Source organism: Pithys albifrons, chromosome 1, assembly GCF_047495875.1.
Source record: "Pithys albifrons albifrons isolate INPA30051 chromosome 1, PitAlb_v1, whole genome shotgun sequence".
Classification (NCBI taxonomy): Eukaryota; Metazoa; Chordata; class Aves; order Passeriformes; family Thamnophilidae; genus Pithys; species Pithys albifrons.
This window is the reverse complement of record NC_092458.1, coordinates 76,514,906-76,527,625: the sequence shown is the minus strand read 5'-3', so window position 1 is coordinate 76,527,625 and position 12,720 is coordinate 76,514,906. Positions and strand designations below refer to the sequence as shown.

The window sequence follows — 12,720 nt, the reverse complement described above, 5'->3', positions numbered from 1 at the left end:
GGCAGCCAGGAGAAAATCAGGAGAAAGCAGCTGATGGCTGCATTTCTTTGATCCCAGTAGAAGACTTTAGGTTTCTGTGCCATGACTGATCCCTGAGTCAGAGATCACACCATCATAAATCAGCACCAGATTATTGTGTAAGGAGGCAAAAGAGATTTGTTTCTCTTCTCTCCACCACCACAGCTGGACTTTAACATTCAATTTTATTTGGTAGACCTGAGCAAGGTTGCAGCTTACTGCTAGCTCAAGTCATATTTGATCTGTTTTTTAAATGTTCCAGCCTACCAAAGCAAGACTTGATCTTCCTTCTCCCACCTATGTGAAACTATCAGTGAACACCCAACTGTGTGTCCCAAAAAGCATGCCATGAGGCCAGCCAAGGAATTGTCTGGGACCCAAAGCCCCCACACCAACATCTCCCAAGAGCCAGCATCTTTCACTAGCAGAGCTGGTGTTGGTGTGTCCAGCACTGGGCTCCTGCAGCCCAGGAGAGGTGTACCAGGTGCTGGATGAGCTGGAAGTGGATGTGGGCTTGCCCTTGGATGGAAAAATATGGGGCTAGGGGAGATCAGGGCTGCGCATGGGTAAGCTGCAGGAAGCAAAGGTGGTGGGTCAGCCCTGAACTGAATGAGGAAAATTTAGGAGTCTGACCAGGTGTGGGATGCTAAAAGTCTCATAAAAACTCAGATAAGGAAGGAAGGATAAAGCATACTCTCCACAGGCCACTGAGGTTTGGTTTTGCCATTAATTTCTTCTGTAATCACCAATATCACTACCATCTTACCAACCCCTTTTCTGCTCTTGTCTGATCCTGGGGAAGAAGTTCTTTTGAGGCTGGTTGGATTCCCTCTATATATTTCCTTTCAAAACTCTGATTTTGTTTAGCACAGAATGGCATTCCCCAAAGCAGCTTTCTCTGAAGAGAGACCTGAAAATATTTTATATCTAACTCAGTCTTCTGAAAAATACTGGAATACTGAAGCTTAAACAAAAAGTTAGTGTCTCCCACCTGCCAGCAGAGATTCTGCCTGAGCCTCAATTGCATTGAAGGATGTACTTGGGTTTTGGAGCAAAGAAGTCTCCTCAACCTGCCCCATCTTTCACTAGGGAGAAAATTACAAAGATAATGGCTGTGGTATCTGTCAGGGTAACAATGAAATAGAACTCCTCTCTGACTCCCACTACTGAGTAACCCAAGTGCTGCCTGTCTCTGCCCACCCCACAAGTAACCTGAGTCTCCCTGCTACCTGTGACTGTCCTGGGACTTCTCTCCTTCCTCCCACGAGTCATCCTTCCCTTTCTTCCTGTCTTGACAAAGCTAGCCCAGCAGTGTTTCTGAACGAAATAGCATTATACACATGGCATGGTCTGGGGATGGGGACAGGGGGCAAACTAGCCCTCAGCCATGACACTCTGTTGCTACTCAAGAAGAAGCAGTGCAGGAGCCCAGTAGAATTCAAAATATGGAAATTCTCCCACCCAGCCTCATCCCTGAGTGAGGTGAAGCCCAGAAAGGTTTTCCTGCGAGAAAGTGTCTGTTTTCAGACAGAATTTGCCAATAACAGTGTGATGGCCTCTCTCATCCTGGTATGATCATCTGTCTCTTTTTGTTCCACTCTTTTTGGGGGGTGCAGTGTTTGCATCTGGGCAGATGTGTGTCAGAAGACAGGTCCAGATGCAAAGATCTTTTCCCCACCAATTCAGAAGAACTGGTGAGCAGGACAAGGTGTTAGGGATGGGAGTTTTTACACGGGAACCTGAGCGCAAAGCTCAGGTGATGTGGCTGGAAAAAGGACAGAAGGCTGGTGATATCCAGCACTATCCCCTGTCCTCAGCGTAGGATGGGAAAAGAGGAAAGACACCCCCTTTGCGGGTAAACCCTTCTGAAGCAGATGCAACACTGCACAATGACTGCTCATGTTCGCCCCGACTCACCTGGCATCTCAGCTTGGGCTGAAAATATCCGCTCCATTTGTCTTTGAGGCAGATCAGTGCCTCTGGCTGTAAATCTGCTGGGAAGCTCATGACTCACAGCATAAGAGCCGCGAAGGGCCATGAATAACGCGGTGACAGCTGCTCACCTTTCTGAAGGCGGTTTTGGCTCCCCGGGACATTTGTGCCGGAGCAAATGAGCCTGTGCCATAGTGGGGCAACCATAGCCCCACACAGACATGCTGGGAGGCAGGTAAGAGTGTGCCCCAAGTCAGCAGGGCTGGAGAAGCCATCAGGACTTGATGTTGCTGTAATTACAAGCCTACTATGTAGGATTTTTTTGGGGAAAAAAAGCAGCCTAACCCAAAGTCTCCATTACACAAATGTCCATCAGTTGAATTCTGTCCAAGCAGGGAGGTTTCTCCAAGTTTCTCCCACTACAGAGTTGAAGCCCTGTGGCATCCCTATCCTCAGGATACATCCTGGCGAACCATCACCTCAGAGGCTTGGTGAGAGAGCTTTGACACTGCCAGGGCTTCTCCTCCTGCTTTGCAGTTCTGGTGAGTGAGTCTGGGGGTGAGCATGGACTTGGGCATATATACCAGAACAGTCAGGGTTCCTCTCAGCTCCTCACCTGTGTACAGATGGTGTCACAGCCAGAATCTTCCACTGCTCCATACACCAGCTGTTGACACGGCATGCTAGCAGTCCCCAAAATGCCTCTTAGTAAGACTTTGGATGCTTTTCCTTTGAGGCCAGAGCTGAGATATGCTCTTGGAGAAGGTAAGAGAATGTAGAGTATGTGACAGTCTTTGTTTCCCAGCTGGACCTGTTGGCTTCCTGAATACACAGGCAGTCTGTAACTCACCTCACACCTGGCAGCATTCCAACCTGCTCTCACTGCACAAAGGTGCCAAACACAGCCAGGTACTGACAGGGCATTCGTCAATGCTGGCCAAAGCTGGAATGGGGTGATAAAACCAAGCCCCAGAGTTGGCTGAAATGATATACAACATATTTCTCTTTGTCATTCAGTGCACATAGGTGCTTGAAGCCCTCCTGGCCCTAGGAATGGGAACTATTTGCCTCCCAGATGTGAGTTTTCTGTCTAACCTGGTAGCTGGAAGTATTTAACAGCTGAGCTCAAAATTTTGAAATAATCTCCTGAGTACCATAAAACATCAAGAAAGGTGACAAATGCAGATGGTCTTTCAGTAGATGGAGCAAAAACCAAGATCTGCTCACATCTGCTGGAGGTGCATGGCTGCCTGCGCTCAAGTGAGCTTGCTGCTGTCATGTAGGATTGGGAGCTTCACTTCTGAGATGTCCTTGCTGTAAATCATCTGAGAAAACTGGCAACTCTGAAAAAACCTTGCAGAGTGTGAACATCTGTTGCAGCCAGTCTCACCATGATAAGACCATATTTTTCCTTGTGAGAAGGTGGTGTAATCAAGGCCCCCTTCATTGTTTGCTCTTCATTTTTGGCCTTCCTTCCTTATGCTTAGTACAAGGGACTTCTCTGGAAAGCTCACCTCTGTGGTATTCCATTCTCTCATGTTATTTATTCCTGTTCTGAGACTGCCTGAGGTGGCATTTGATCATGGCAGATATTCTCTTCCTGATATCACTTTCCCCAGGTTCTTCTGAGTCAACGGAAAACCCAGGAAGACACCCACCATCCTTTTCAAGATGTAACTAGCCCAGACACTGCTGCATCACATAATTTTTTCAGTCCACATCACTGATGACTCAGCCTTCATTAACAGCAGTCATCAGGGACTATTTCACCCTACATTTCCTCTTGGCTAGAGGCCACCCCATAACCTGTACAACACAATGAGCTTCAGGTCGGCTCTTCCAGTGCTGTGGCTGCTTTTGAGACTGTGTTGCTCCTTCTCCTTTATACTTCCTGCATGTGGTGCTACAGACTGCTGAGGAAGGCAGGAAGTGGACAGCCCAGCATCTCCGCTGACTTTGGCATTTGAGACATAGGGATCAGCAAAGCCTCTGTTTGAAGAGGTCTCCTTGTAGGGCTACTGCTGACCATTGAGGGATTTATATAGCCAGCTGGGTTTTTTATCCTCTACCGTGCTTCCGTGGGATACTTTCCCAGAGATAATTACATGACTCAGGAAGACAGACACATACCTTACATACTTGTGGGAACCATAATGCGATAGGTGGTGTAGAGCATTTTGAAGTTCTTTGAACACACAGGAGCAGCTGAATTCCCGTAACTTACCTACACAAACCAAAGCAAGTCCAGGCAATGGCTACATAGTTTTTGCGGAGCTCTTACCCAATACAGGACAAACATTTCCCAGGAAAGCTTTTGGTCTTGCAGCACCAAGGCACAGACAATTCTTGTCACCAGAGAAATCACGGGTGTTTTGTCAGGTAAGATTTACCATTTCTAATTTACCATTTTTTAAAAGATATTCTCTAATCTGAAGCTGGAACAAGAACCTTTTCTCCTATGACTGCAAAATAAAGGCAGTTGTGTGTTTTCTAAGAGGTCACAGGCACAGCACAGAGAAATTATCCTCTCTTAAGTAGATGAGTGATTGTTATGGCTAAAATAACCTGGCATCTAATTGCCTGTGAAGATAACTAGCAGAGCTGAGGTGTGGAGCTGTTAGTTTAGTACAGACAGCTCTGCAAGAGACATGAAGAGAGACACATGCTTTGCTTCAAGTGCTTTATTTGTTGAGTTGCAATTCAATTCACTGATTTTGGAAGAAAACCAGAGAAGTAAGAAAGAGAAATTTTATTCCACATGGTGACTTGGAGGACCTTACAGATCTCAAACCCACCCTAAATCTGTGTTGATAGGCACACCCAGCACCTCCTGTACTTTGTAATCAGAGCAGTGGTCCTGGAGAACTGTGAGGTGGATCCTGGCTTCGTGCTGTACCTGTGGGATGGCTGGGACACATTTGTGAGCTCCCTTGGAACCATTTTGGGGGATATCGTTGCTCAGGAGTTAGAGTAAGAACTTTGCTGAAATTGAAGATAGTATTTTGAAAGGTTTTCAAGATTTTGTCTGGCTTCTGGTTGTGTGTAGATGGTTGTTCCTAGCTAGCAATGAGCTATCCAAAGGAAATCATGACATGTAAACAGGAATGTTTTTATTGATTTGCCTCCTACCTTTATATCCAAAGAGATATAGAGAATAAAGAGGAGCTTATAGTGTCCATAACCATCAGTGCAGGTGACCTGAAACTGAGAGTAGACTGGGACAGCTCCTTCAAAAGGGCTTTGTCATACAGAAATCTTATATAAAATACCTTGGGGTTCCTAAGAAATGCTGGGATCCTGACCCTGAGCCCCTTCTCACTCTGGTTATCTTTGCAGCCCTGAATCAAGGCAGGGGGACAGTGACTGTGCTTGGGGGAAAACTTCCTTTGGAGGAGCTCATGTGTTTACCAGCTTCTAAATGTTTTTGTTTGTCAGGGCAAGGGGAACAATACAACTTACTGCTTGCCCTGACATGTGCCTACTGTGTGTAAACCTGCAGCTTTTATAAAAAGGGCTCCTGTCCTCGGGACTGTGGAGCATTCAAGTGCTTCTTGGCTCTGGGCCTCTCCTTTAGCAGTTGTAAGATCAGATTAATGATGTATTAGTTTGAGATAACTGCCATGAGATCATGTAATTAGCTTGTGATCATGCTCTGTGCCAGCTGGCTGAAACTCGATGCTTTTAAGAAAAGCTCTTTCAGACCAACTACAGATAGAGCTTTTTGATTGATGACGTTAACAAATAGCTCATTAGTCACCTTTTGGACTAATTAAAGGAGAGCACATCCAATGCTTAAAGAATAGCTGTGGGTGAATAAAGGCAGCCATCAGGCAGAGGTCTAGGGTATGGGGGAAGCAGTTTATCGCCTTGTGTCTTTTGCTGTACCCATCATGCTCCAGGTTAACCAAATTTGTAATACCCCCCTCAAAGGCCCGATCCTGCCTTGCTCAACTCTGTAAGGCTCACCAGACCTTCTCATTCCTGCCCACATTGCCCTCAGGTAGATGAGCAGCTGCAGGAAGGCAGTGCCTTCCTGAGGTGGCAATACCTGCCCAAGAGCCTCTGCTGCTTGCCCAAATGACACAACTTCCTCTCAACACTGCTCCCACATTTGGCATACATGGCCTTTTTGACACAGAGGTTTTACTCTGAGCAAAACTATAAGTCAGGGGATGCTTTAACCTCTCTGGATTCACTGTAAGTGGGAAGAATGCGAGTTATGATGTAGGCACTATAAGGACATCTAAATCACTGGTGAGCGTGGAGCTGGACATTCCCAGCTTGTGCCCAGAGAGAGGAAGGCTGTGTTGCTATTCCTATATTTTTACAGGAAACACCTCAGGAAAAGAGATCTGACTGGTAGCATTTGATTCCATGTGTGGCTGCTACAAGGCTGATGCCTGACTCCTTCTCCCGCAGAGTGGCCAAGCTCTCTGCCTCTTCTCCAGCTGGACCGAGCTCTTTTCTTCAGTCCCTGCTTCTTGTCTCAGCCTCACTCCTGCCTCAGCTGTGCACTTCGTTCCTTTGGTGTGGTGAATATCCATTCCAGACCCCACAAATTTGTTGGAGGCACAGGTTAGGGTCAGTGTCACCAGCTCTAGCAATGCCTGATCAGATTAGACTGAGTATCTTACAAAACTGTGCCCTTCTTTGTTCCTCAAGGAGAAGAGGAGAAATAGCTGAGTCTGTGTCTTCTGGAAGATGCCACCAGTCAAGCAGGTGGATGCAGTTAGAGCTCTGAAGTGGAACTATATACAAGGTGATGTGGTAGCTCAAAGAAATGTGAGATGCTTTGTACAGAATCTGCAGCTCCACTCAGCAGCACCTGATTTTGGTGAGCCACGTTGATGGAGCCAATTTTGAGGGCAGCGCCTGGGCAAACACTGCCAGCCTTTACTTGTCCTCCAGATCAAGCCCCTGCATGCTGTAGCATTTAGGCTTTGACACTTTAGTTTCTTGTCTCTCTGGGTTAGTCTCAGGCCATTAACTTTTATTTTCCTGCTGTTCTGGCCATGTGAATTCTGTAGTTTATGGTACTAAAAAAAAAATGAGCCCCGTACAGCTATTGACTGCCCAGAGAGGCTGTGTGACAGATTGTCTTGAACTGGAAATGCTCCAGAAGAGAAGCTTAACTGTGGCTTGTGCTCCAACAGCCACTTCTGACAGATTAGGAGGGTTGTAAAACTTTGCTGAAGTGGTCATTACAATATTATGCAGGTTTTTTTCTGAGGTTTGGAAGAGATTTGCAGGTTAGGCCAAAATAGGCGGTGCTTTATGATCTGCATGGATGTTATTGAGGTATAGTAAAAGCTGTGCAGTGAAAGGGGTCTTAATTCATTCAGCCCCTTCTTTTATTTTCATACTGTGTATATATGACATATAGTGGGAATATGAGTCTTTTCTCACCTTTTTTTTACCACAGAGGACTGGTAGAAGCTGTAGGTATGTAAAATGAGCCCCTCTTGACCTAGGTGAAGACTGAGGACCTTAGTGCAGGTTCTTTGGAAAAATCTCACATTTGATTTGTCATCTTCTTGAAACACAGAGGTGTTGATTATTGACTGCAGCAATGCTGAACTCTTCAAGTAGCTGGAGCTGCTTGTGGCTCAGCCCTTGTAAGACACCAGGTTGAGCTGCAATGCCTTCTGCTTCAGTTCTGCATTTTACTGAGAGGTCTGTTGCACGAATATCAGTGCAATAGTGGCCCTGTCCTGTGCTTGAACCCATCCCTTTCCCTCCCATCCCATCCTGTTGGGCAGCCCCAGGTGAGGGTAGGCATGATGGATACTCTGTGGTGAGACAGGAACCACAAACCCATCCCTGGTCCTGTGATACCAGCCATGAAGACCTGACCCCATCAGCCTACGCTGGGACCAGGCTCTGCTGTGAAGGGAAGTGATGGATGTGCCCCAATGCTACAGCAAGGACTGAGTTTCATGGTCTTTTTTAGGTCTTTTTCATTGCTGGTGTTATTGCTCTAAATAAGTTTTGATCTTTGCTTTGTCTATTATTGGTTGGACCTTATGTGTCAATGAAGTCAGAAAGTTTACATTTGCAATTAATTTTCTGTGTGATGGGAACTTGAGATACATCTATATGATTTCATGTCTATATGATTCTGAGTAGAGTGGGACAGCTGGCAAAGAGCTGAGGTCTGGAGGTTTCCTTTTTCCTTCTTTCAAGGAAATGAGTAAATATGGAAAAGCCATTTTATTTTCTATGCTACATTGCTAAATTGGCCTTTCCTTCTTTCTCTCTTATACTTTGATTGAACTCTCAGACAAACCCCTCCCTTGGCAGGTAGAAAGAAGAAATTGCCAGCAGTACACATTGATGACATGCCTTTCAGTAGTGTAGCTGTACAAATAATAGGTTTTTCATTTCAGTGGCTGAAGGGAAAAATTGAAAATACTTTTTGTTTGCGTCACCTCCTAAAGGAAAATGTTTCTTTTCTTCTTTGATTTCTTTTCATATGCATTGCATGAGACATTCTGGCTTGAGATTATTTACTGCTTTTCATAACTTAAAAAAATAGAAGAAAAAAAGAAGAGAAAAAGCAAAGTAGGTCACTTTCAAACCAAAACCAGCATTTGAAAGAACAACAAAAAAGTTCCATTTTAAGAATATCAAAATGGAGCCTTGCTGCTCTTTTCAGAACTCTTTTTCTTCTCTTTCAGCTAAAATTAATTACATATCCAACTCAAATTTGCCTGGAGTCTTAGTACCTCTTAATTGCACTTGAGGTGAATTTACTACATCAAAAAACCTCAAGTCCAGCTCTGCCTGCACATGCAGTGACCTGTCCTGCTTGCTGCTCAGCAAACACATACAGACAAGTATTTAATTCTGCTTAATTAAGGTGTTGAGCAAGAGACTGTGTGAAATGACCTCTTGCAGGCCTGGCCAACCAGGGAAACACTGGCACAGTCATGGTTCATGCTGATGAGACTTGGCAATGGGCTGAGGCAGGGGCTTGGGCTGTGCTGTGCTGGGAGCCACTGGGACAATACATCAGTGTGGGGCTGCTGCCCCTTTCTGCAGGCCCTTCCACCCACCCCATCAGCTGCACCATCTCCCCTCCGAAAAGATGGTAGCTAGGAGGTATCAGTGCTTGGAAAGTGCAGTGGTATGGCTCAGCCATACTTTGCTTCCCTGTGGAGACCGGGCCCCATCCATCTCTTTCTTTGCCTCATTTCCTAAGGAGATGGTGCTTGTGTCCCTCCATCACTATCTGCCTGTCCCTCTCAGGCATGCCCTGAATTAGGGTGACAGTATTAAGTTACAAAATAATTCCTATCAAAGGTGATGAAGAAAATCAGGCTGAGTAGAGATGACCAGCTGCCACTGTGATGCATCTCATGGGGCTCACCTTACCATGAATCCAGCTCCATTGGTGCTATTTGGGGTCTTGGTTTGCTTTAGACACAGCTAGGGGAAGTCCTTCTTGTCACTTCCTTTTCAGCATCTTCCCACAGACGCAGAAAAACTTTACAGTAATTTGTTGCATCCCAGCACTGTTGTGTTCTTTCCTGGTAGGGGAGAGGTTGCTGATGCTAGAAGGAGTCTTACCTCCCAAATCTATGTAATCCTGAAGACCCAGGATTGCATTAAATGCCCCTGTGTGCTAACCCCAACAGGGATCATAAAACCATAGAATCATAGAATGGCTTGGCTTGGAAAGGATATAAAGATCATCCAGTTGCAATTCCACTGACATGGGCAGGGATGCCACTCACTAGGTCAGACTGCTCAGGGCCCCATCCAGCCTGACCTTGAACACTTCCAGGGAAGGGTCAGCCACAGCTTCTCTGCGCAAACTGTGCCAGTGCGTCATTACCCTCTGATAAAAGAATTTCTTCCTTACACCCAATCTAAATGTTTTCTTTTTTAGTTTAAAACCATTTTGTCTTGTCCTATTAATATCAGCCCATGTAAAAAGTCACTCACCCTCTCTTTTATCAGCCACTTTTTGGTACTGGAAGGCTGCAATGAAGTGTCCTGAGAGCCTTCTTTTCTCCAGGCTGAAGAACCCCAACTCTTTCAGCCTGCCTTCATAAAGGAGATGCTCCAGTGTGAACAGCTCCAATAGATCCATGTATTCCTTGTGCTGAGGGCCCCAGAAGAGAATACAGCACTTGGGGTGCGGTGGGGGGGAATAGGGGCTGTGCGTCTCATGAGGGTAGCATAGAGGGGGAGAATCACCTCCCTTGACTTGCTGTGCTGCTTCTGAAGCAGCCCAGGATGGGTTGGCTTGCTGGGCTACAAGCACACATTTCCAGTTGGCTCATGTCCAGCTTTTCATCCATGAGAGCCCCCAAGTCCTTCTCCATAGTGCTGTTCTCAATGAATTATTCTCCCAGTCTATAGTCATGTCTGGGATTGCTCAGATGCACAGGTCCAAGGAGTCAAAAGAAGGAAAATGTCTCCATGTGAATTTCCAAGTGCAGCAAACTTGTAGGTTGCACTGAATGACTGGTAGTTAGGAAAACAACTCAGTGTCTACACCAGAAAGGAACTTTTTAGTTTCAGCTTTAACTGCTCAGTAATCTCTCTCCTTCCCCGGTGGCTCACAGCCACCACTCCAGAGCTGGGGCAGCTGCAAGAGCCAAGTGGCCAATGGTAGCATTGACTTGTGATGTGTAATTGGTCAGAACTCCCAGCCTGCAACTCCTGCCCATGGAGGGGCTGGGAACAAGGGCCAGCTTCACTCCCCTCACAGGTCAGAACATGACGGCTGGGCATGTAAAGCCGAGCCACACATCCCTGGTGGATGCCCACTTGAAACATCATCCCACTCAAAGAGAAACCCCCACCCCTGCAAGTGTAATGATGGATTAGGAATGTCTAAGTGTTGGTCAGACTGACAACAGAAAATGGAAGAGGTCCAATTGTTGGTGGCCTTTTGACACAGCAGGGAGACTTGCCAATGTGATAAGTTGAGGCTTGGTAGGGTTGGCTACTCCTTGGTCCAAGAGTTCCCTTGAAGACACGTGAGTTTTTTCTCCCTCTCTTTTTTTTTAAATTATTTTTCTTTTTTTCCTGGAATATCAACATTTTCTCCTATTGAGGTAAGCTTCTCAGCAGCTGACTGTGATTTAGCAGCACAACAGACACTCAGAGTATCTTCTGGTTATTCCTCAGAGAGAGCAGCAGGAGGCATTGCAAGCAGATCTTTGATGTTGTGGACCAGAGATGGACCCTGGTGAAAACTGGAAGCTGGATGAAACAAATTGGTTGTCTCATGGTGGGATCCACCCCTTTTCCAGTGTGAAAGGAGGTAGGGTATGATTGCTAGTTTTTAATCCACCCAGTGAAAGTGCCGAGAGCCTTCCCAGTGTGCTGCTACCCTTCACTGTGCTTGCAGTGGTCCCAGGGATTTTGCTGGGCTTATCCAGAGAAAGGCAGTACTTAGTATGAAAGTGGGAAAGGTCTGGCCCAAAGAGTCACATTGACATAGGCACTTGAACTATGGCTTGTTTTCCTTCTCTGGAATGTCCATTTATGGGAAGAAAAAAAAGGCCCCATCCCTCACCTTTTGGAAAGTTAATATGCCACTTGTACTGGATGTAACTGCTTCACTTTTCACAAGCAGGACTCTGTAGATGACTGTGATTGCAGAAGAGTGACAGAAGAGCTGGTAAAACATTCTCTTCTCTCTTCAATCATATTTGTGAGGGACAGTTTAGGATGGCTACAGGGATACACGCTGTCCCAGCAGTGACAGGGCAGCTGGAGCCTGCCCCAACTGGGGCTTCCTGTGCAGAACCATTCAAGGTTTCAGCCCACCGTGGCATGACACAAAACCTCTCTACTCAAGGTTCTGCTGGGGAAGTAGCCAGCAGACCTATTTCCTCTATTGATTAATTTCTACCTAATTTCCAGCCAGATCCTTTTATTTACTCTTTAATCCTCACTTGAACATTTGACAGGAACAGCCAGAAGTGCTCCCTGCTCAGCCCCAGCTCATTTTTGTCACCAGAGGTCCCTATTCCCTGGGCCAGGACAAGCTGCCCCTCCATGGGCAAAGATCCTTCTTTGTCTGGGACGTGCTGTGCCCCAGACTAAAACCAAAATAAACTCACAACCTTCCAGATTGGCAGCATCTTGGGAACGGAAACGCTTTGCTTTGGTAAAGTGTTAACTTATCTCCATCTGTTTCCCTTGGCTTCCCACTGATAGCACAGATGCTGGGGGAAGGGGAAAGGGAAAGTTCAAGATGTGGCATAGCATCGTTTTCTGTGAGAGCTGAATTAGATAAGTAGCTTTTTGTTTTTGAACTCATAAGTGGATTTATGCTTTTGAGCTCTGAGTTCAATCTCCTCAGGCAAGTATCACTGGGCAGTAACCTTACATAGCACATCTTCTGCTTCTGCAGGTACCCAGCACAGGGATGCTTGCTGCAGTCCACCCCTTTTTGTCATTAGAACAATCTCTGCATTTGTTATTCTTTTAAAATCTTTGCTATGTGCATGGTCTGTGTTAGTGTTTATAGCTGTAGTGGTCAAATGCCTGTGTAGTTCAGGATTGCACTATGCCTGTGTGTGCAAAGGCAGAGGATAGCAGAGTTGCTGCCATGAGTTTATGAAAATCTGAAACAATAGAATGTGGATATACACTGGCTTTTAGTTTTGTGTGCAGTCCATTGTTATCCTCAAGTGGCTTACAGCTTTTTCTAATGGTGGGCCTAAGAGCATTTTATAGCATGGGGAAAGACCTCTTAGAAATGCCACAGGTATGGATTGCTGTATGCCATCATGCACCTTCCATTCT

At 45.9% G+C, this 12,720-nt stretch overlaps 1 protein-coding gene across 4 annotated transcripts in view; it reads left to right on the top strand.

Moving 5' to 3' along the window:
- The first annotated feature begins 4,265 nt into the window (after positions 1–4,265).
- The window catches only part of AMOTL1 (angiomotin like 1), a 76,062-nt gene continuing 67,607 nt past the window's right edge, over positions 4,266–12,720 (top strand). The window contains exons 1-2 of one of the 4 annotated variants that reach the window (XM_071555518.1): positions 4,275–4,329; positions 11,092–11,227. In XM_071555518.1, coding sequence (XP_071411619.1) covers positions 11,143–11,227 — 85 coding nt within the window. In that variant the 5' untranslated portion in view covers positions 4,275–4,329; positions 11,092–11,142. Of the gene's footprint in view, positions 4,330–11,091; positions 11,228–12,720 lie in introns of all 4 variants that reach the window. The other 3 variants (XM_071555508.1, XM_071555549.1, XM_071555540.1) reach the window with 3 other exon arrangements.